This window comes from Peromyscus leucopus, chromosome 3 (genome assembly GCF_004664715.2).
Source record: "Peromyscus leucopus breed LL Stock chromosome 3, UCI_PerLeu_2.1, whole genome shotgun sequence".
Lineage (NCBI taxonomy): Eukaryota > Metazoa > Chordata > Mammalia > Rodentia > Cricetidae > Peromyscus > Peromyscus leucopus.
In genome coordinates this window covers 81,331,439-81,354,868 of record NC_051065.1, presented here as the reverse complement: position 1 = coordinate 81,354,868, position 23,430 = coordinate 81,331,439, and the positions used below count along the sequence as shown (strand labels likewise).

Sequence of the window (23,430 nt, the reverse complement as noted above, 5' to 3'; positions counted from 1 at the left end):
TATACTGGTGGGGAAAGTGAAAATTGGTACATTTCAATAAAGGGGTTTGATACTATCCAGGAATGTCTAAGGCATACATTTGTATATTACAATTCTACTCTTCCACGCACACAAAAATTTATGCACAAGTACAACCAATAAATATATGTAAGAACATTACAACTGCCTTACTGATAGCAGTCTAAAACAGAAACAGTGTAATAAATCCTGGCACATTCACGTAATAGAAAAAAATGCAATAATATAGATTAATGAATTTCTACTACATGCTCCAGCAAGGATGAATTAAGACAAACAAGATAGAATTCTAGAATCTAGAAAGATAATATGGGAGACTCAATACAAGTCTGAATACTGGCAAATTTTACTTCCTAAGGTGATCAAGTAAGTTAAAATATAGCCCAGTGGTCACATTAAATTCAGACTAATGGGTCCACTCCTGTGATCAGGCTTGCCGTTTAGGGACCACTTGATGGTGTTTCCTGGACCTGCTTTTCTTTTTGACCACAGCAGGGATGGTTTCCTTTCCAACAGTTCACTATAGCATTCTGTGTTCACACCATTTTCTGTATGTTAGAATTCTCCACCAGCAAACAAAGATTAAAGTGTACCAAGATAGTTTAATACAGCATAAATTTACCGAGGACTTATTTCCAGTAATGACAATGCCTTACTTGACTGTTTGCCTGACACATGTCAGCACAGGAAGGAAGCATGTCCAGAACCAGACATTCTCAACACAGTCAACCTCAAACAAGACCATTATACTTACTAGTTCTGTATACAAATTCCCCATCAGTTTTTCCCTAGAAAAATGTGTAAAAATGGCAAGTTCAAAGTACAAAATGAATCATTTCTCCAAAGACTTTTGTATTTCTCCCTTCAAGAGCAAAAGTCATGATATTCTGTCAAAAAAAAACCCCAAGCATATTGGTACTTATCTGCCTCATTCTACGATCTGCAAAATTTACTAAGGATCATTTCCTGTAAGTACCCTCTCCTGACTACAGGCCACACACAATATTCTACTATAATGTTGCCTTCTATAGCTGACTTTCAATATTACCATATTAAACTTATTCAAATATTTATTCTGATTTTGTTCATGTTACAAACTAAAAAATCAAACAAATGTGTTTTGTCTAAGTATTGAATTTAGCATTTTATAAAAGCAGTATTATAGTGAGTGAAATGTGATACCATTTACCCGGGCAAGTACTACGCTATTTTTTCTTCTTTATATTTATATTTATTATTATTATTATTATTATTATCGGTTTTTTGAGACAGGGTTTCTCTGGTAGTCCTGACTGACCTGGAACTCACTCTGTAGACCAGGCTGGCCTCGAACTCACAGAGATCTACCTGCCTCTGCCTCCCAAGTGATGGGATTAAAGCCTTTTGTCACCACCACCTGGCCTTTTATATTATTCTAAAGTATGAATCTAATTGATTGTTCTACACTTCTTACATATCTAAAAGTACTCCAAGCCCCTGACCTTTCAAGTCTAAGCTGAGTCCTCCCTTCCTAATTTCCTCTCACATTCTCTTTTGGAACACATGCACTTTAATGATACTGTGATCACACTGCAGAAAATTATATGGCAAAACCACAATAGTAAAGAGAAAACAATTTATAACAAGTCTAGGCTTACTTTACGGACACCTCTGCCAAGTTCTTCTCCGTAGTTGGTTCCAAGGATTTCGAAGTGTACATTGGGGTTCCCTCCATTTTCTCCAAATTCTAGCTCTCCAGTCAATCCATTAACTCCACCCTAGATGAGGGAAATAGACACTTATTTAAAAGTTCAGAAAAACCAAGCTATTAATAATAAATTATAAAAAGAACTTATAAACACTCTATTTGCATTTATAAAAAAATTTCGAAGTATATGCTTATTAACAGCATATAACTAATTTCAGTAAATGTACAACATACCCAGGACTTCCATTGAATGTCACCTTAGAAGAGGTTTAATTCAATTTAAGTAATTAGAACTGAGACTTAATTCCACCATGAAGATGTGGCCACCACACTTTGTGATGCACAAGAGTATATCACCAGAATATACCAAGTTCCAGGAAACCCAAAGAAGCTACTACAGAGACAATTCCACTAAAATTTAATCTAAAATTATATCTAGGAATTTTTAAATTTACCATTTAAAATATTAGAGTTTTATTTTCTTCCTGTGAATTTATATTCAAAATTATAATAATAGAGTATATTATATCCAAAAGAACAAGGAAATGATTTTGAATTTTTTCATAAGAAATATGGTGTTAGCCTGATATATTGAACAATGTGTGTAAATCTATAAATATATCTCAAAATATCTTCATATGGTACCCCATGAGTATAATGTTATGTTTTTGTCTAACAGTTATGAAAATATATTTAATAAACATGACAAATTATAAATTTATATAAACAAAGGTAACTTGGGCTTGGAAATGGTTTGTGCCCTCAAGTTGGCTTTGCTGGTGTTGAGACTCTAGGAATTTTCAGACTTCATTGTTCATTCAGCTTGACAGAAGCACACTACATCTACAGATGGCCATGTGGGTCACACCTGCCTCTTGCTTAAAACTATTTCTCATTTTGGTCTATCGGCCTTGACATTACTTAGGATTTTCAACTCACCGTGGTGTTCACAGTCACTTCCCCATTGGTGTATGCTCTAGGTAGAGTTTTGACTGTGCAACGGCATTTATTTTGACAACAAATCATCTCAGCTTGTGAACCGTTCTAGTTATCACCTCTGTGGTGGTGATGCCTAAATGTGTAACCCTTGTCTTAACCTGTAGCGCCATTTTAATCCTTCTTGGCTGGTTTCACACCGTCTGCTCTATCTCACACTTCATCTCTGCTTTCCAGACACTCACAGAATACTAACTTCATAGACCAGGTTCAGAGAACTGTTGTTGACTCACTGTGTTTCCAATCGTTCTTATGAATTTCAATAATTAGTCTATTTCATTTTTACAGCAGTATAATTAACAAAACAGGTTTTTTTTTTAAATCAGTACTTTGTTGATTCAGACAGGAATTAAAATGATCTAGTTTTATCAAGGATGCATCTGTTAAATTTGATATGCCTGTGGTCTTTTCTTTTTATATGAGTTAGCAGTAACAAGTATAGGACTTCACCAATGGCAGAGGACTATAAAAGCTATGCAGAAACTAACCAATTAGCTTAACTTCTCTGTCTCAATTTCTATATCTCTTAATTGGGCAATGAAGCACTTATCTAAGAGAATTATTAGTGCTATTCCTATGCTATGCATGTGAGTAATGCAGAGGAGTTCTTCCTGTGCTGAGAGCTCAGCCACAATCGTTAGCACCCAGTGTTTTTCCAGCCCTTATTTTCAGTGACTTTCTAATTCCATACAACACAGGCATGAGCTTGCCTTCTTGTCATTTAAAAGTTTATTGAGTTTTTAAGATCCATTTCATTTATATGACTCTGTGTGGGCATAAGCATGTAGTATGAGTGTGTCTTTGTACATGTGTGCAAAGGCTATAAGTAGATGTCAGGAGTCCTTGGAGATAAAATTTGTGGATCCAAAGTGGGAATAATGGTCTGAGGAGTTATGAAGTATGCTCCATACCCTCTGTCATTTGCCTATATCCCTTGCTTGCTTCTATCTTTACATAGAGAATATATTCAATTGGTTTAATTCAATTTTATACCATGTTTTAGGTCAGTATTCATATCATAAGACATCCAATATCCCTTACTATTTTAAATAAAGAATAAATGGAATGGATCTCATTATCACTAACATCTCCAAGTTGGAAATACATGTATGAATGCAGCATACATTATTATATATAAGTTCCAACTAATATCATTCTAAAAATGTCCTTTTAAAAGACACTTGTTATATTTATTTATTCATTTATTTATTCATTGTTATTCATAGGGCACATGTCATACTGCATGTTTGGATATCAAAGGGTAACTTGCAGGAGTCATCTCTCTTTTACCACATGAGTTCCAGAAACTGAACTCAGGTTATCAGGCTTGTGGCTAGGCATCGAAACATCCCACTGGCCCATAGGATCTTCTGGATAAGAGATTTTGTTGCCAGGACTGGTGGCACACATCTCATGCCAGTACCTGGGAGGCAACTGCAGGCAGATCTATGTGAGTTAGAGGTCAGCATGGTCTGCACAATGAGTTCCATTCCAGCCACATCTATATAGTGAGACACTGTCTCAAAGGAACAGCAAGAAGCTTTTGTTCTTAATCTTCCTCAACACTATCTCTTAACTGCATGAGAATTCTAGCTGATTGCCTTACTTCTAAAAAAAAGGGGGTGGGGTGGGGTGGGGCAGGATTGTGTGTCCTTCTGATTGCACTATGGAAAACTCTAACCGCAGAAAGTTGTAAACATCCAGTCAGTCTTTTACTGTCTTATTCTTCCCAGTCAGTATGCTATGGCTGTGCAGGACCAGGTTCTCCTCTGCAGTGGAGCACCTTCCACTGTGGGACTCAATGCATTTACAGGAAACAAGCACAAAATCCATAAATCAGAAGTTGTGCACTTAGCTAGCTGAGGCCTTACCTAGCTCACCTTTTTGACTTTGTAATTTATCTTCTTTTTGCTCTATCATTAATGAGCTTTTGACATGCATAATGAGAGGATTCTGCCCTCAGGAAGGTGTCTAGGATGCTCCAGAGGTCAACATTCTAAGCAAATAAGCCCTTTAAACAACATCCTTTGTTATCTCAGCTAGATTTAACCTTTTTTTTTTTTTTAAAAATTATTGTTTTAAAAGATTCCAGTGTTGTTGAGCTGTTTTTCATCTATCTTCTGATTAACCTTGAAAATAGAGCTTGGCAAAGCACTCTGGCTGGGGGTGATGAATGGTCATTATCTGTGTGTATGCATGCTTGTATTTATAAAATTCATCGTGATACAGCAGATTCTAAACAACATAAGCTAATGGGTCATTGATAAATCAAACATCGAGGTAGCATCCTATGTGTCCTTTACACTGCCTGTCAGAACTGCTGCTCAAGGAATCTTAAAAAATACTGAATATGATATGCCACTTTAGATTTTATCCTACATACATAATAAAGAAATATCATGGGCAACAAATAAGGAACAATAAAAAGAAAAAGGAAAGAAAACTAAAAAGTGAGAATCAAATCTTGAGAAACATTCATCACAAAATTTGAATAACAAATTGGAAAATAAATTTCTAAATAGACCAAATACTCTTGTTCCCCTGTGGCTGAGCAAAAACGGGGAAAATGATTAAGAAAATGATTACTTAGATTGACTAAAGTTTGGTTTGTTTATGGGCCTAAAAATCCCCAACAGAGGGAAAATACTACATTTCCTTCAGTGCTGGATCATTTAATGCTAACTTGACATAAGCTAATGTCATTTGAGAGGAGGGAGCCTCAGCTGAAAAAATGCCTTCATAAATCAGGCTGCAGGTAAGCCAGTAAGGCATTTTCTTAATTAGCGATTTCTGTGGGAGGGCCCAACCCATTGTGGGTGGTGACACTCTGGGCTGGTGGTCCTAGGTTCTATAAGAAAGCAGGCTGAGCAAGCTATGAGAAGCAAGCCAATAGGCAGCATCCTTCTATGACCTTTACATCACCTCCTGCCTCTAGGTTTCTGCCCTGTTTGGGTTCTTGTCCTGGCTTCCTTCAATGATGAACAGTGATATGGAACTGTAAACCAAATAAACCCTTCTTCTCCAAGTTGCTTTGGTCATTGTGTTTCATCATAGCTGTAGTAACACATATTAAGACAGTGATGCATGGCTAAACATCATCAGAAATGTGAAAGTTCCAAAATAGATACACAAGCCAATTAATTCATTCACAGAAAAGACTTGTAGTAAACAGATGATGGTGTCTGTGTCTTAAAGGAAACAACCACAGCTCATGCATTGAGGAGCTCAAGCTGATAAAAGTTCCTGTCCTTTCTAGTTTTCATTCTAAACTATGCACGCATACTCTTTGCTTCATACAGCATCTGTCCATTAAAATGAATTGCTCAAAAATAAATATTTGAACAAAATTAAATTAAAATTGGCTGTTACCTGCTTTATAAGTAAAATTGACGGAAGTTGGAATGTAAATTGGTGAATTCTGGAGTCTTTTTCAAAGGGAATAATTGATATTTGCTTATGTGTGTTCATGCACACACTCACATGCACTCTCTGGCCCATGCTTGAGCATACAGAGAGCAAAGAATATGCTGAGTCTTCCTCAATCCATCTCCTGCATGTTTTTGAAGCAGAGTCTCTTAGTTAACCTGGAGCTTGCCAACTTTGCTACAAAAAGCCTTATGGATCTTTTTGTCTCTGCTTCTCAAGAGTTATGACTACAGAAGAAAGTCACTATGTTTGGCTTTTAATGTGAGTGGTGGGGATCTGAATTCAGATATTCATGCTTGCATGGCATGTACCTTCCCCATTGGGCAATCTTTCTGGTCCATAAATAGCAGTTTTGAAAACTACCATGGGAAAACTTTGTGTCTTTGTGAAAAAGGTATTTTACAGTTCAAGTAGTGTTCATGTATATGACATCTTCCTAAATTTTCTTTCCCTCCTTCAAATATGTACAAACTCAATGATAGATTGTCCTTACATTGAAAGTAATTTGTGTCTGTTTCTCTAAAGATTTACATTTCAAAAGATTGCAAACAAAATGACCTATATATCATCTTGCCCATGGCATAAACCTGGGAATCATCTATGATTCCTCTTTCTCACTACTTTTCTCACTCTCCAAATTTCTTTTCAGGGCTCTGAGGACCTGCCAGTTGTGTTTGCCTATATCCATGTAGTGGCTGTAGCCTGGTCCACATCTGTCTTAAGTCTGAGCCTCTTTACTGGTTCTCCTGTCTGTTCTGTCTCTATCAGTGGGCCTGCATAACAGCTCCTTCACTGGTAGCTACAGGGCATCTGGAGTCCTCAACACCCTGCTTAAGATACTATAAGAATCCCTTATCCCATCAGGAATTAAGTTGTTTCAGTTAAGTCACAGTTGTAGGTTTTCTTCCATGATCCATGACTTCATTAACCCTACTTAGTTGGCCAAATTCTCTCTTGTTGAGCAGGTCTTATGTCCAATCAGAGAGTTGTTGGTTATGGCCAGGATATTTGTGCCACTACTGAAGGCTTAGGGATAGCATTCAATGCTGGTCTTTGTGGATCACAGGCATTATAGCTGGGTAGGAGTGTTGGTTTCTTCTCTCCTTTGGAAAGTTGTATGATGGCTTCTAGTACTATGAAAACTAATCCTAGGGTGGGAGGCTTTCAGGTCAAGGGCCTCTGTTACTTATGTCTGAAATACATGGTGACCTCAGCAATCAAGATTTAACTTATCCGCAGATAAGTATAGACCTTATTTAGCATCATAGAAACTTCTCTTTGCAACAGACAGAGACCTTAACAGAAATCCACAACCAATCAAACTGCAGGGTTGTGGAGCCTAGTGTACAAAACAACTCCTGAACTTACAGTTCAGGGAACACTGCAGAAGAGGGAGGGGCCAGAAAGATTGCAATAGCCAGAGTGTCAGGGAGTTTGCTGAGAGATTGTGTCTCCTAGTAATGTTGGAAGTTATACCCATAATGTCTCACTGATATGACTGCCAATATGTGACCTGAACAAGGCTGACAGCACTAGACATGACAAAATGGACCATGGAAGGCTGATGAGGACTCCATCTAACACAAAGAACTACAGACAACTGAGGAATGATGAGAGTGAGAAATATAGTCTTCCCCAGGGAAGAGCACACCAACTGGTTATCTAATACCAAATGGTCAGCCCTGAAAACATACATGCAAACAACATTATACAGACTGAGTGAGTTGTATTTAGGAATATACAGGTATGTACATATATACATATAAATGTAACAACAATTAATGTAAAAAGAGACCATGTGTTTGAATGAGAGCAAGGAAGTTTACATCAGAGAGTTTCGAGGAAAGAAAGAAAAGGGAGGCATGATGTAATTATAGTGTAACCTCAAAAAAAAACAAAAATAAAAGTGGATTGGGGGAGGGCTGGGGGATGGAAGGAGGGAGGACAAGGGAATCTGTGGATGATATGAAAATTAAATTAATTACAAAATATTTTTAAAAGTTATTAAAATTATTCCTTCCCCCCAAAAAAAGAATACCTTACTCCTCAAATTAAAGAAAATATAATCTGGTTTACAAACTCTTTTTTAAGCTTTCTTTATCTCTCTCAGCAAATGAGGACCAGAGTCCTCATTTTCTCCTCCTGGATGTTAATTTCTCCTCTTTATATAATCTAGGTTCTTCCCTCCAAGCTGTGAGCATCACCTGGTCTTTTGTGAAACATTCTTTTTTCCCACACTCCTAGGACTCTCTGCCTTTCCTTTCTTGGCTTGGACTTCCTCATCTTAAACAACACTCTATGACAAGGAGCACCGCCACTCACACATTTGCAGAGCGGCTGGCATATCTCTTTATGCAGAATTGATCACACTTGTAATTATTTTTGATATTTTATTTTCCTCCCTGATTCTGTGATCTCAAAGTACAACATATGGCACTACTTAGTCAATACTTATTGAATGAATATATTACCTTTAAGAACTGAAGGCATTTCAATGTTCTTGGCATTCAAAACATATTATGTCAAATATCAACATGTTTCAACACATATATTTTAACTATCAGCACAAACCAATATGAGATAATATACTGGTACTTACAGAAATCTCTGGAACATTAAAGTTTTCTTCATTAAGAATTAAAAATGATTACTCTACATATTTAAAAAGAAACTGAACAATTAAGCAGATGTGAAAGTACTTAAGGAACTAATAAATTTTAATTAAGTCATATAGAATATCTATATAATGACTAGTGATTTTTATTTATAATCACAACTTTTAATGCAATATTTTTAGTAGGTTTTTTGCTTGTTTTGTATTCTTTTACAAAGCTGTAAGCGTTTTCTTTCTAAAACTTGATCTGACTTCATCTGAAATACATTTACATCTCTTAATTTATCCACAAAATAAGTTCTTTTTTGTCAATGCCTTTCCAAACGAGATAATTCTCTTCATATGCTCTATGCATTCTGAAAAATTAATCAACCTTTGTCATTGCACACATGATTGATTCCAGTAGAGGTGTCAGCTAGAATGTCTCACCATCTGGAACATCTTCCTCATAGCTCTGCATAGCCCAGCTTGTTACTTTTTAGGCCTCTATTGAGATGCCATGGGGTCCCTCCAACTCTCTCTAATTATTTTCTATTTTAAGCCAAGTCCCATTGGAACCAGCTCTGTGACAGAAACTTGATTGTACACAGAAGTTTTCCAAAAGCACTGTGGAGAAACGACATACAAGAGACTAGAAGAAGCAAAACCGGATCAAGCAAGAGTTGATGCCGAGAAGCCAACTTGGGAGAGCAGGTCTACAGGTATCTAAGATGAAGGACAGGGAAGGGATTGTACCATTCTAGTTCATTCATGACCATTAGGTATAGAATTCTCTCAGGAAGAAGGAAGGGAAGTTAAAAAGAAACTGTAAAGAAAGTCAGCTCTATTGCTATGTGCCTTGGCAGACATGGCATGCCCTTCTGATGATGCACGAGTATGCACTCCTCTTTATGAGTCTGCAGTATCCTGTTTCCAATATGTCTGGCTTCCTTTACTATTATAGATCTTAAAGACCAGCCTTTAATATAGTCAATATTCGGTACTAGGCTTGAAACTTTTGGGTAATAATATAAAATACTTTGCACTATGAAATTTATAATATAGGCATGCTTTCCATATCATTTGTAAACATCTGTGGAAAGAGTGATAGATAAATGAATAAAGTACAATCTTTGCAGTCATTTCAATACTAACATCATTAACACTATATCTAATCCAAGGTAGAATGCCCACAGGCAATGGCAGAGTTCCCCATCTCACAGTAGCCAGCACCAGATGGTTCACAACCCAGGGTCTGGTTCAATCTGACCCACAATAGGACCCACAAGTACTTAAGATTGCACAGTTCCTGGTTTAGATTCCAGACACTGGCAAGAGGCCTGAACTGACTCAGCATAAGAAAGAACCATAGTCACACAAGGAGTCAACAACCAGCTTTGTGCAGAGCTGAAAACCCAGGGCGGATGCCATAGCTATCCTATAGTAAGACTGTAGACATAGGGAGTCCTATAACTCTCAGCCCAAGCTACAGGCCTGTGAAAGAGTCCTGAGTTGATACAGGACAGTACCTGATCCTCAGAGCAAGATTATGGATAAAGCTTTTGACTCTGTATATCAATCCCATAAAGCAAAGTGATACCAGTGATACCTCAATCCATCTATGAGTTAGAACTCTGTTAAATATTGTAAATGCCCTCACCTTGAAAGAAGGAATTAAAAAAGAAAGAAAATGAAAATCTCAACCAACAAACTCTAGATGTTCAACTGTGAGCATAGAAATAAAAACAAAAAGGAAAAATCAAAAGAGTATGTTGTTCGCAGAAAGTACTAATTCCACAGTACTGGTTCCTAAAGAGAATGATTTGGGAGAACTTCCCGACAAAGAATTTCAAAAGAACAATTACAACTATATTTAAACAATTCAAAGATGATATGGCTTCACTCCAAGAGCACAAAAATTAGCTAAGTGATGAGGTCAATCCAATATAAAAATAGAATTCAACAAAGAGATAGACTTGCAGAAGAAAAACTAAATTAAAGCTGGAAATGAAACACTCAATAAGACAAATGAAAAGCTCAGGGGAAAGCTTCACCACTACACGAAACAGATCCCAAGGAAGATCATATGGAAAGCAGAGTATTAGAGTAAAGGACAGAGCAGAGTAATTGAATCATTCAGTAAAGGTCAATGAAAATTAAGTGTGTGTGTGTGTGTGTGTGTGTGTGTGTGTGTGTGTGTGTGTTTACAGAACACGAGAGAGCTCTGAGACAAATCTCCTAATTATGGCATAGAAGAAGGAGAAGATTACTTCATCAAAGGCACAGAGAATTATTTTCTATAACATCTGCCTTATGACTCAGCTGTATTTCACCTCAACTTTTACTCACAGGCTTATATATCCCTACGGAGAGACACATTCATGTTTATAGTTGCTCTATTCACAATAGGTAGAAGATAGGATCAACCTAGATATCTATCAGTTGATGAATGGATGAGGAAAATGCGGTACATATACACAAGGGAATATTACTCAGCTGAAAAGAAAAATGAAATTTGCAGTTAAATAGATGACATTGAAAAAAATTGTACTGAGTAAAGAAACTTGGCTCAGAAAGAAAATGCTGCATGTTTTCTCCCATATGTATATTCTATGTTTGTTTAATTTGAAGCACAATTAGAATTCATAAACAGGCCTTTGGTGGAGAAAATAACTTTAAGTAAGGAATAATAGTGGATTTCAACTAAAACAAAAGTAGAGGTATATGATATTGGAGACAGGAAAGCTCAATCAGGAAGGGGTATGCATGATAGAGGAAGTCAGGGAACAGAGAAGAGGGCTAGCTCTAAGGAAGGACAAGCCATATAGAGGCTTGCTCTCTCACAACACAATGAAAACATGATTGCATGGGTTGTTGCATGCATATGGTATGAATGAAGAAGGGGTGGTGGGTTCCAGAGGTTACAGGATTAATTGACGATAAGGAAGGAGAGTATGTGTGAGTTCACTAAAACTAAGAATGCAAGCTTTATAGAAAGGCACTAATTAGTATGATAATTTCAAATAAAACTTAAGAATTTGAATAGAATTATGATACATGGGTAAACCATGCTCCCATATGACATTGGTTATTAAGTGCTAATCACAATGCCACTTCCCTACTAGTTACATTGGTCAGCAAGGCCACAGAAGTCACCCAAAACAAAACAGGCTATTGCTATTGCCCTTTGCTACCCACCATAACCACATGGTAAGACTATATTGCTGAAAATACCACACTTCTTTTTTTTCTTCAGGACATTGAGAAATCAATTTCAAACCAAATGGCAAACTTCTCTAATGGCTGGCTTTCATAGCTCTAGAACGTTCTATGTGGGCTGCTGGGAGAGGAAAAAAAAATGAATAGTCTCACCCAGTGCATGACTCTGTTTGCTATAATACTAAATTGTCAGGTAAGATCTCCCTATCAGTACAATAGTGGCATGATTGCTGTAAGGTAGCTCATCACTTTCTCTTTAGATGTGAGACCTGCTCCATAACAGAATATCACATGCCTTCTCCTGTAATTATGGTCAGAAACACGTGGCTATGGCAGTTATAGATCCTAGGATAGAACCTGCTATTGCTATTTTGCTAAATCGTCAGGGTGTCAAAATTACCTTCTAGATATTTATGTTTATGCCCATAAGGTGGCTGCTCTCAAACTTGGCCAGAAAAGCTTCTCTTTGCAGTGGACTAGCAGTCACTGCACAGACACATATTTGGCCAAAGTGGTGATAATAAGAGACTGTGTGCTCAGTCCTAAATGGGATGTGTTTACGGATCCCGCTTACTCCCCGAGTATGAGGAGGAATGCTGCTTAATGCTATCTTTTGGCAAGGATATGGCTATCACACTAATGACTTCACCGCAGCTGTGTTTATCTGCATAATATTTGCATACTCTCAAGCCAGCCCAACTTCCATTCATGCTGGGGGTGTTTCTAAGCCCCACCCCTTACTGAGGAGCTGTGAAGAGTTGATAGCGGTTGGAGGAGAGAATTGTTCTATTTTTGAAGGTCTTCCTCCTTGTAGGTTTCCCACACTCGAGCGAATGACTCCACACTCAAGTACATATGGGCCAGTTTAGTTGTACTGAATGGGTTATCAAAACTACTATAACCAAAAGAAGATATGAAACAGAGATGAAGACATGTTGAAAGAGATACAGTGGGAATTACAGGAGGGAAATGAGAGGTGTACATGATCTTATTAAATTAAATTATACAAATGTGAAAATCTCAAAAATAAAGAAAAACATAATAAAAATTAAAAGATAATAGGTAAGCAAACCTCTGAAACGTAGAAAAAATATTAATTCTTGTTAACAGCAGGCACAGGTTAGCATTTAAGTACCAAGGATTTATAGATAAGCACAGGCTATCCTTTTTTGTGTGGGCATGACACAGCTTTGTTATCTGCCAAAGGGCTGATATGTTCTGTTTTGTTTATAATAGTTTCTAAATGTTCTAAAGAAGTCTTTCCAGCTGTGGCCCTTGGGTTTGCTGTCTGTCTGTGAATATCTTCTTCCACTTTCCATATCTGGTCAATATCTACTGATTTCACATACTTAATTAGACACACTTGAAAGTTCATTATCTGTTATGAAACACCAATAAATTTAGTATATTTCATGCCTCCTTCCTTCTAAACAGATACACATTGCAATTAAACATAGGTTCTCATGATAAGACTGCAGAAACAGCAGTGGAAATTTAGATATGATCTTTATAATAACACAAATTGCTGTTCCCATTATTTTAAGGTGTATGAGTTTCTTTACCCAAATGACTTTGGCTAGAGTCTTCAAGCATTCCTGCCATGAGCAAGGAAAGAGGTAAAATGATATAAATAACACAAAATTTTCAGTCATGAAACCTGGTATTTAAAGCTAATAATCCTCACAATCCTTAGTTAATCATTTACTCTGAGGCTTAATTATCTACAGTTTAAAATTGGGGGAAAAGGATTGAATTAATATTATTAAATAAGTTAGTATAATATGATTAAATAGGTTAATTTAATGTTATTTTACTTCACCACTCTAAACTTGTTACTAGTAAACATTAGAATTTTAGGTTTAAAAAACAAAGATCTTCTGTTCCACAAATTTAAAAAAATTATCTTTTCAAATAATAACCTTGATATACCTAATTCTTGCAAAGAGTCTTTTGTAAGATAATGTTTATCATATAAATTGTACATTTGGAAGTGGAAGTGATTGCAGTAAGGCTAGGAAAGTTTTAAGATGCTTTAAGAAGACAAAGTGATAACACTAATTTTATTTGCAAGTGATATCTACATGTTCTTGAAAAGCACATAAGAAGCAGTTTTTAAAGTTCTCAGATCAGTCAAGAGGAATTAAACATCAAAAACTTCCTTATCTGGAAAGCATATCTCATTCATGATAGTGTGTGTATGTACATACGTACAGCAATACACATATAAAGCACACACATATACACATACATGTACAATAAACTTTCATAGGGAACATAACATATACATGCAAACAATACTTATACATACACATATATATATATATATATAAGACACGTACACTCATACATACATATATAGCTCATACACATATACTTACAACACAAAGATACACATACACACACACATACAAAAAACACAAAAACATATATATATATATATATATACAATACACATATGCACATACTCACATATACTTACACACAGATACATGTACAGGACATTATAAATATATTTAGAACCAAGTGCAATGGAAAAAAGGAAGAGATTCTAAATCTTTCAGGATGATTGTAAAAAGAAGACACTATAGATGCTATATTGCAGAAAGTTCGGTATTTAAAATTATAATTCTTTTAAAGATCACATGCAAAACTTATGTAGACAACAATGATATGGGTTGTGATACTACACATTTCTAGTTTGAGGGAGAGAAAGAGTTCTTCCTTTACTTCCTGTCTGTGGTACATCTCTTTTACTTGCAATATTATATTGCCATTTCCAACACTAGATTTCAGAGCTACCACAGGAGTCTCTGAGAACGGCATCCTGCCATGTCACCAGGACACTTAAACTAGTGTTGTCAGCTGCATTATCTTCCAAAGCCTATGTTTCATCCCGGTGTTGGGAATACAATTAATTCAGGGTCAGAAGCACATTCTTGTACTTATCTGTACTCTGTATGGTTTACATAAAATGAGCCAATATTGTACACCTTCATAAAGTGTGTATAGCATGCCCTTAACATAGATGCACTGCGTTTACATGAATGTAATTCCAAGTGTTATCACTGGAATATTAACATCACACTAAAAACTCAGATCTCATTTGTGATGTACATGGCTCTTCTCTTGTTAGGATTTACCCTTCTTTTTCCCTTTGGCTCCACATCTGGACAGGTTGCTAAGAAAGCCAATGCTTCACCTGCATGTTTAAGGCTAACGCGGAATGTCTTCAGCTCCATTGTCAGCATAGGTGACAAGGTATTCAGCCACAGCTCTCAGCAACTAAACAGGTTTACCTACTCCCTGGGCTTTGGGCAAGTATGGCAGACCTGCCTACCACCACTTTGCTCTCCTGAGTTGCAATATGAGTCCAACACTCTCATGGTGTTTTGGTGCATGCTGTCTCATCATTTACAGCATTTGAATAGGATGACCCCAAACACTTCAGTTCAGAGGAAAAAGAAAAGATACAATTGTGTAAAATTAATTCCATCATTTTAAAGTCAATTGAAACTGTCAGACAAAAATGTAATGCGGCATCATACCTCTATTATCATTCAGACTTAATTTCCCACCATGGAATTCAGACATCCCTTTTGAAAATGAGGTAGATGCTTGCAGTATAAAATGAAAACAGCCCTTCAAGATAATATTTCATAATTACTGTATTGAATAATTGCCTCAGTTATAAAAGTACAACAGTATCTTCTAATGTATCAAATGGTACATGTGAAACACACACGTTACGGTGTCTATTTCCTTCCTACTGCTAGTCCCAGGAAATAAGTGTCTCCTAGGCAACCTCCTAGGCCATAGTTCCCTCTTTGTGAGAAAGCTGCAGAAGAAGAGATAGACACAGGTCCCTATATCCTCTTCAAATCATGAATTAATAAATTGGCAGCTCAGACTCATGTTCAACAGCCTCCCTTGGAGTCACACCTGGCAGCTCTCTGCAGAGATAGAGCTGGGAGATTTTGGCAACACCTCAATTTCTGTTTGCTTTATTCATTGTCAACCAATCCAAGCCAAACAAAACAATACAAAAAACCAATGTTCCTCTGCCAGTATGTTCGACATATCTGATTCTTTAGTACTTTGGTTGATAGCCTGAATTCTCAGCAAAGTGATTCTTTGTAAAGGGGAAATGGCCCTAACAGAAACATTAGGCTCTTCTTCCTTTGAAGGATCTCCTTCCTTCACTTCCTGGTCTTTGTGCATTCATTTTATAACCAGTGTTAATTTTTTTCAACATTTTTCTGTCTTCTCTAAGCGTGTGCATATTTTAAATGAATAGCCATTTTTCATTTCTTTTCTTTTGTTTCAGGAGAGAAAGGGAAACATATGAGGAGAGAAAAAGGATGGGCAAGGTAGACAACATAAACCTCCCACAGCTGTCTCCTTGTGTAAAGGGTACAGGAGAAATTTGTTTGTTTTATTAATCATTTCGTTTTAAATCAAAGAAGCTGCACAAGACAAACGGAGAATGTCAGCAAGGACGACATGACAAAGAGGCTAATCAACTGTGGCGTGCTTATACCACCGAGGAGGAGAGATGAATGACATAAATTGCTTTTGGGGATGGAGCAGGTAGCGAAACCCAAGCTGGTGACCTGTCCCGGCAGGCCACACGCAGACAGTAAAGAAGAGGAGGGATACGATCAGTACCTAAAATAGTTCATAGTGCAGCAACATATTAACTGTGTATGAATCATGTCTTTATTAGAAGATAAATATCCTCACATCCAGTAGTTCATCTTATGTTCCTCAAATGAGAAACCATGGAACCTATTGTGAGACTTCAGCTGATAGTGTAGTCAATAAATCAAAGGAGAAAGAAACATTTACTTTTTGTGCCATGTTATATTATAAAACAGGTAAACAAAAAAATCCTGTCTTTATCCCAAAGGCACAACCATGACCATTTAAATTTCACACCCTCCAGTTCTCTACTTGCATAATTGATCTTACAAATAAGATCTCCCCTTACTAGATATCTTTGTCTTTTATAAATACTGCATGTCTCTGTTTTCTGGTCTGAGTTTGCAGCAGTATCAGTAAGAAGGGAAACAAACTTCTGAAAGACGACTGCTCCACATGCCTTCTCACCCAGCTTTGCCTGACAGTGCAGAGCGGTGCAGCTTTGCACATGGATAGTTACCTTCTTGATGGTCTCCAGCATGGACCGCCCTCCCTGCCAGGGCTTCGAATTTTTTCTGATACAGGACAAGCTCGCCATGCTGTGCCACTTGCGGTCCTCCAGCTTCTTATGGAAAGCATTTGCGAGCAGAAGCACCGTGTCATAGATGTAAAGGTTAGAAATCTGAAAAGACATTAGACAGTGCTCATCAGACCCTCCACTTCAGCCATCCACATAGAGAGGGGACAGCTCAGCAGGTCTCTCGTGCCACCCATGCTTGCTTTACTGAGTTACTTACCAAGCAGAAAGTTTCTCTTTTCATTCTCGAGGCTGTTTTGCCACCGAGAACAGGTCTATCTGATTGTATACCTCAATTGCTTTCCCAGATTATTTGGGTATGAAAGAGGAGATTAAAAAGGCGTAGCTTTGACAGAGGCAAGACAACTGTCAGTCTCAGTTCTTAAAAAACCCTTCATTCATTAGAGGCCTTCATTCCTCTCTGAAGAGGCAGACACCCAAGAGATTCAGATGGAAGGAACATTGAATAATCAGTTTTCTCAATATGTCAAGTTTCTACATTGAGGTTATTCATATGGAATCACTTATCAATGTTGCATCAACTCTGATCTTACATGAGTGTCATAGGATCTCAAGTGAGAAGCAGTCACTTTTGTGTACTTGTGGAGAAGTCTGTAATACGTAGGACAGTGACAGAAGCATTCACAAACATCAGAATGTCTAGATGCACACAAAGGCTGTACTGACACATAGACACTCTGACGCACTGGCAGGACAAATGCCATGAACCAGCCTGTAGCCTATGCACGTGTGCTGCTACTGTTCTGTCTATAGTCACCACATGTCTTTCTCCTCCGATCAGCACTGAATTACAGCTAAGTTTCCCCCCAAGATCCACTGTAATCCTTAAATAACTTTTGCCAGAACTACTAGTCACACTATCAATTAATTACCAAAGCTGCCTAGTTTTTACAAACAGATTAGAACTCATTTAGAAAGAATGAACATGAAAAGAGGTAAGAAGTCAATGAAAGCTGCCAAATGTTACATTATTGCCTCAAGGAAGGAAAACTTGAAATAAAATAAAACTGAGCAAGAGTTCACCTTGAAGCATTCCAGCTTTCTCAGGTTTTGAAGTGTCACATCATCACAGTTTTTTTTCTCCTGAAAACCAAGGAGAGGCTATGCGATTGTCAGTGATTATAATTAATCAAGAAGGAAATTCACAATGTCGTCCCTGCACATTACACAATGCTGCAGAGATCCAACCATTGGGATAATTAGAGTTTGATGTTATTATGCATAGTCGTTCGACAGATCGTCCCAATAATGCCTGGTGGGTTTCCTTTCACATCTCAGAGAATCTTTAATCATCTGTGTTTGTTAGGCATCATTTTATGTATGACTTTATAGAAGTCACGCTAGTAGATGTGGGTATTTCTTTGAAGAGTTATGGGAGATGTTTATGTACTCTATGAGACTGAAGTATTTCTTATAAGGAAATATTAGGATGGGCTGTTGTTACTATCACCCCACACAGGTAATTATTGGAGGAAGTAGGTTAGATTGGCTGAAATCTACTATGAATGAGGTATGAGATCAGAAGCTAAAAGTAACCTATGAATCAAAATTTATGTCAGAAGCACATTGCAAAGATCTAATAGGAAAATGTTAAAGACACGTGAAAGATGAGTGGGTCATACCCAATAATTCATGGAAACCTTTGTACAGATTTCTCAAAATGACCTTCAAATTGTGCCCTTCCCAGCCTCTCCTGGACCACTCCTCACACCTGCCTCCCAGCCTCTCCTGGACCACTCCTCACACCTGCATCCCAGACTGTCCTGGACCACTCCTCACACCTGCATCCCAGACTGTCCTGGACCACTCCCCACACCTGCTTCCCAGCCTCTCCTGGACCACTCCTACACCTGCATCCCAGCCTGTCCTGGACCACTCCCCACACCTGCTTCCCAGACTGTCCTGGACCACTCCTACACCTGCTTCCCAGACTGTCCTGGAACACTCCTCACACCTGCCTCCCAGCCTCTCCTGGACCACTCCTCACACCTGCTTCCCAGCCTCTCCTGGACCACTCCTCATACCTGCTTCCCAGACTGTCCTGGACCACTCCTCACACCTGCCTCCCAGCCTCTCCTGGAACACTCCTCACACCTGCTTCCAGCCTCTCCTGGACCACTCCCCACACCTGCTTCCCAGACTGTCCTGGACCACTCCTACACCTGCTTCCCAGACTGTCCTGGACCACTCCTCACACCTGCCTTCCAGCCTCTCCTGGACCACTCCCCACACCTGCCTCCCAGCCTCTCTTGGACCACTCCTCATACCTGCCTCCCAGCTTCTCTTGGACCACTCCTCACACCTGCATCCCAGACTGTCCTGGACCACTCCCCACACCTGCTTCCCAGCCTCTCTTGGACCACTCCTCACACCTGTTTCCTAGACTGTCCTGGACCACTCCCCACACCTGCCTTCCTCCATCTTCATCTATATTTGCCTCTCCTTTTGCTTTGAGTGTTCATATGAGTTGGCCTGACAGAGTCCTTCCATGTACTTTTTCTTTCTCTGAATAGTTAACATCCTTCATATTCTGTTCAAAGGTTACACTGTAGGAGACTCATCCCCAGTAACCCTTCATTCTGCCTGATGATGTAGGCAGTCCTTTAGAAAATCACTTATTCCATGACAGTTTCATAGAGGAATGTGATACACACTAATGCTTCCACACTCTCTTATCCTCTTCCCATCCTGACCTCCCATCCTCTTACTGTTGCCAACTGCCTATCCCATTGTTGTTTCTTCTTTGATTCATTGTGTTTAACCAGGACCACTCTCCTGTGCACGGTATGAGGCTATCCACTGAAGCAGGAGAAGCCCTGTCTGTCCCTGAAGACGATGGCTTCTCCTGTCTTGAAGCTCTTGACAGAGTCGCCCTGTTTGTGGCCCCAAGAACACTCAGTTCATCCCTCTATTAAAAATCGCTGTAGTGCTAACTTTTCTCTAAGGTGGTGAGTGGAGATACACGATTTATGTCCTTTCTTTTCTGTACTTTTATTTATTTATTTATTTATTTATTTATTTATTTATTTATTTGTTTGTTTATATCTCCTTTTGACTTACCAAACAGCCTGGAACATACTTGGCTTCCAATAAACAATTGTCAAAATAAGTCAAGGAATGAGACAAAGAAAGTCAGGTGAATATATGACAGAAGTTAAGACACGAGAAATTTGGCAGGGTTTTCCCATGTCTAACACTGCAGTCAGACAGTACTTTTCATACCTAAGGCATGTTGTCTGAGTAGCGATGCTCATCATAAAGGCAAATGCTTTGATACTGACATGTGATAGATGTCTTCAACCCCTGTCCAGGTCTCTCCATGTGTCTACATCACAAACAGCTCGGCCAGAAATGTGTGCTGAACTTTTCTGACCTGTTAGTTCCCCTAGTCTGTTTCTCCCTCCTCAAGCAAGGACCCTTTCTCCTTTGAGTTTCGTGTTCCCTCAGCTACTTTCTAACACCATCTACTGACCTCACAGTTATTTTATTTCTTGTTTGTTTGTTTGTTTTTCGAGACAGGGTTTCTCCATGTAGCTCTCAAGTGCTGGAAACTCACTTGGTAGCCCAGGCTGACCTCAAACTCACAGAGATCCACCTGGCTCTGCCTCCTGAGTGCTGGGATTAAAGGCGTGTGCCACTACCACCCGGCTATGGTCACTTTCTTTATGTGGTCTTTGACTCCTCCCACACTGTGATGCCAAGCTGCTTCTCAGCGTTTAAAAAGGTGATTTCAGGTTTTATACACACGCTTATACCTTACCCATGAATGACGGTCTGAAAGTACGAACATACATCACTGCTAACAATTTTGCACTCGAGCATCTATTCTTCCCTAACGGATTCACTGATTTTCTACAGTTTTCCTGCCACAACACTTGTTCTCTGACACCAGCAAACTTCCAGGAACCATCTGCCACTTGTCCTGAAATACCCTCTGTCCTTCTGTTGATCACTGCTGGGTACAGGTTCTAGGCTGCTTGCCATATCACATCTCTTCTTTGTCTGTCTCTTGTTTCTCCTTTCCCTAAAAAGTTTAGTAACTAGAACTGACACATTAATGCAGATGTGAGCTGCCGAGGAGATAGAAGTGGGAGACAATCTCTCTCTTGATCTTGGCAAAGTGCTTTTGACACAGAGTCCGAGACTGTATTAAAGTGGTTCACAGCCGACTTGACTTGCACTGTGATCATATTGAATTTGCCTTCAAAGTAACGATTTTGAGCAGCTGTCAGACCAAGGCTCTTCCACCTAGATTTTATGTAATTGGCTGTGGAACTACTTTACTTCTATGGAATTTCAACCTTAAGGATTATTATAAGTCAATACTAACAATTTTGACCTTGGTTATGTAATGCTATCAATCTTTCTCTCATAGGCTTATGTCTTTTACAGTTTTGATCAAGTGGAGATTGACACTCAGAGGACAGAGGCTTGTGAATGACCATGCAGAGGATATGTGCCCAGTCAAGCTTGAAGGCTCTGACTCCACACTTCTCAAACTGACAGGAAAAGAACAGCTGGTGGCAGACTGTAGACACCAGAATCTACTCAGTGCCACAGAATTCACTTAAAGTCCGTTCTAGGTCGATCAAACCTTATAGATTTGATAGACAAATGTAGGTAGTTCAATTTCACTCAGTGACTTAGAGAAAAATATAGTTTGCTTGACAAGTTATTTGAAATATTTTAATCTTATAAAATCTTTAATGCTATAACTTTTTAATTAACTATATGATAACATTTTTAGCACTTGAACTTTTTCTATTGACAGAATTTACTGGTGTTTTAACCTTAGGATTGATAATGTCTGAGGAGTATCCACCTTGCTGCACTTTTCAATGTCTTCCCTAGTGGTTTCTGAAGAAAATTACCAGGCACCATATAAACCCAATATGTAATGAGTAACACTGGTGGTCCTTCACCATTTATGCAGATTAAAAAACCATCGAGGAAGGTTTATTTTGAGCTTGCTTGTTCTAAAGAAGGCCCTATTTTCCTATGTAAAGTACACAAAACATTTACTAACATATTCTACGCCTTATATAAATATGCTTAGTATTATAAATGATTAAAATTTGGTATACTAACCTTACAAGAACTGTTCTCCTTTGTTTTGAAAATGATAATAGTAAGTCTACCTCTAGGACTTTGATCCTCTTGAACAGTTTCCCTTTTCCTCCTGAATCACATTATAATGGTATTGTGATCCCATCTGCTAGGTTACTGATTGCTCTGTACATTATTTGGCAAGCTTTGTTTAAGCCTTGAGGTCTACCCTTAAAATCTCCAACCGGTGTGTTTTCTAACCTACTGATGTACTTTTTATAATGACTTCTGCTTGTGCAAAGCCAGCCTTCTATTTCTAAATTGCATTCACAGCCTTAACACTATCAACCGGAAGACAGTTTCTCTTGGAAAAATACAGGGAGGCTTCTTTTTTTCTCTTCATTAGCACCTAATCTAACAAAGCGTCAGCATGCAGGGAGGGCTGCTTCTCTCAAACTCCATTGTTCACGTTGTCATTATTACTTATTGTGCAACTTCAGCTAATCTTGGATTATTCAGTTTTTGATTACTAATTTAAGGTTTATGGGATGTGTCTTCAGTGCTTCCCAAACCTGTCTACCCTTTTTAAATACATTTAAAAGTTAATATCTAGGAGACCACTACACAGGCCCATGGTTCCTCACTCTCTCAGCACATAGATCAGCATGATGGAGAATTCAATTTCTGGCTTTAGTGAGCACCTGGGCCCTCTTTGCACACTTGTCTTCTTAGGCACTATTTTTACCTGCACACTGCAGATGCTGAGATAAAAGTCAATCTGTGGTCCCACTCACCTGCATTGCTTTACAGAACTGAACTGAGTATGCCCTTTTTCCTAAGGAGCTCTCCACCATCAGCCAGTGAGGACCTACGACGGGCTGAGTACGGAACCCTCTGTTTTTAGTGAAACACTTTAAACTCAAGAGCTCTGAATTCATATTCTTAATTATGTAAATCTTGCCATACAAAAGGGAGGGGTAACTGCAGTTGGGATGTAGTTTATGAGAGAAGAATAACAAAAACCTAAACCCCAAATATACCCCACAAAAATATACTTCAATCGTTTCTGTCGGTTTTCCTTTTCACCTAGCAAATATTTAGTATAATTCTGTCATACATAAGAAGTTAGTTAACAATTAAAAAAAATAAACCTTAATTGTTTTGTTCTCTTTCACCTGTAGATTTGAGAGCAAAATGAAGAAATGTGTA

At 38.3% G+C, this 23,430-nt stretch overlaps 1 protein-coding gene across 2 annotated transcripts in view; it reads right to left on the bottom strand.

Annotated features, from left to right (window-relative positions):
• The window catches only part of Grid2 (glutamate ionotropic receptor delta type subunit 2), a 1,432,020-nt gene that overhangs the window by 552,715 nt on the left and 855,875 nt on the right, over window positions 1-23,430 (bottom strand). For both annotated transcript variants that reach the window (XM_028880742.2, XM_028880745.2), the window contains exons 7-8: window positions 17,098-17,259; window positions 1,656-1,775 (exon numbers count right to left, since the gene is read on the bottom strand). In XM_028880742.2, the coding sequence (XP_028736575.1) occupies window positions 1,656-1,775; window positions 17,098-17,259 (282 nt within the window). The remainder of the gene's footprint in view (window positions 1-1,655; window positions 1,776-17,097; window positions 17,260-23,430) is intronic.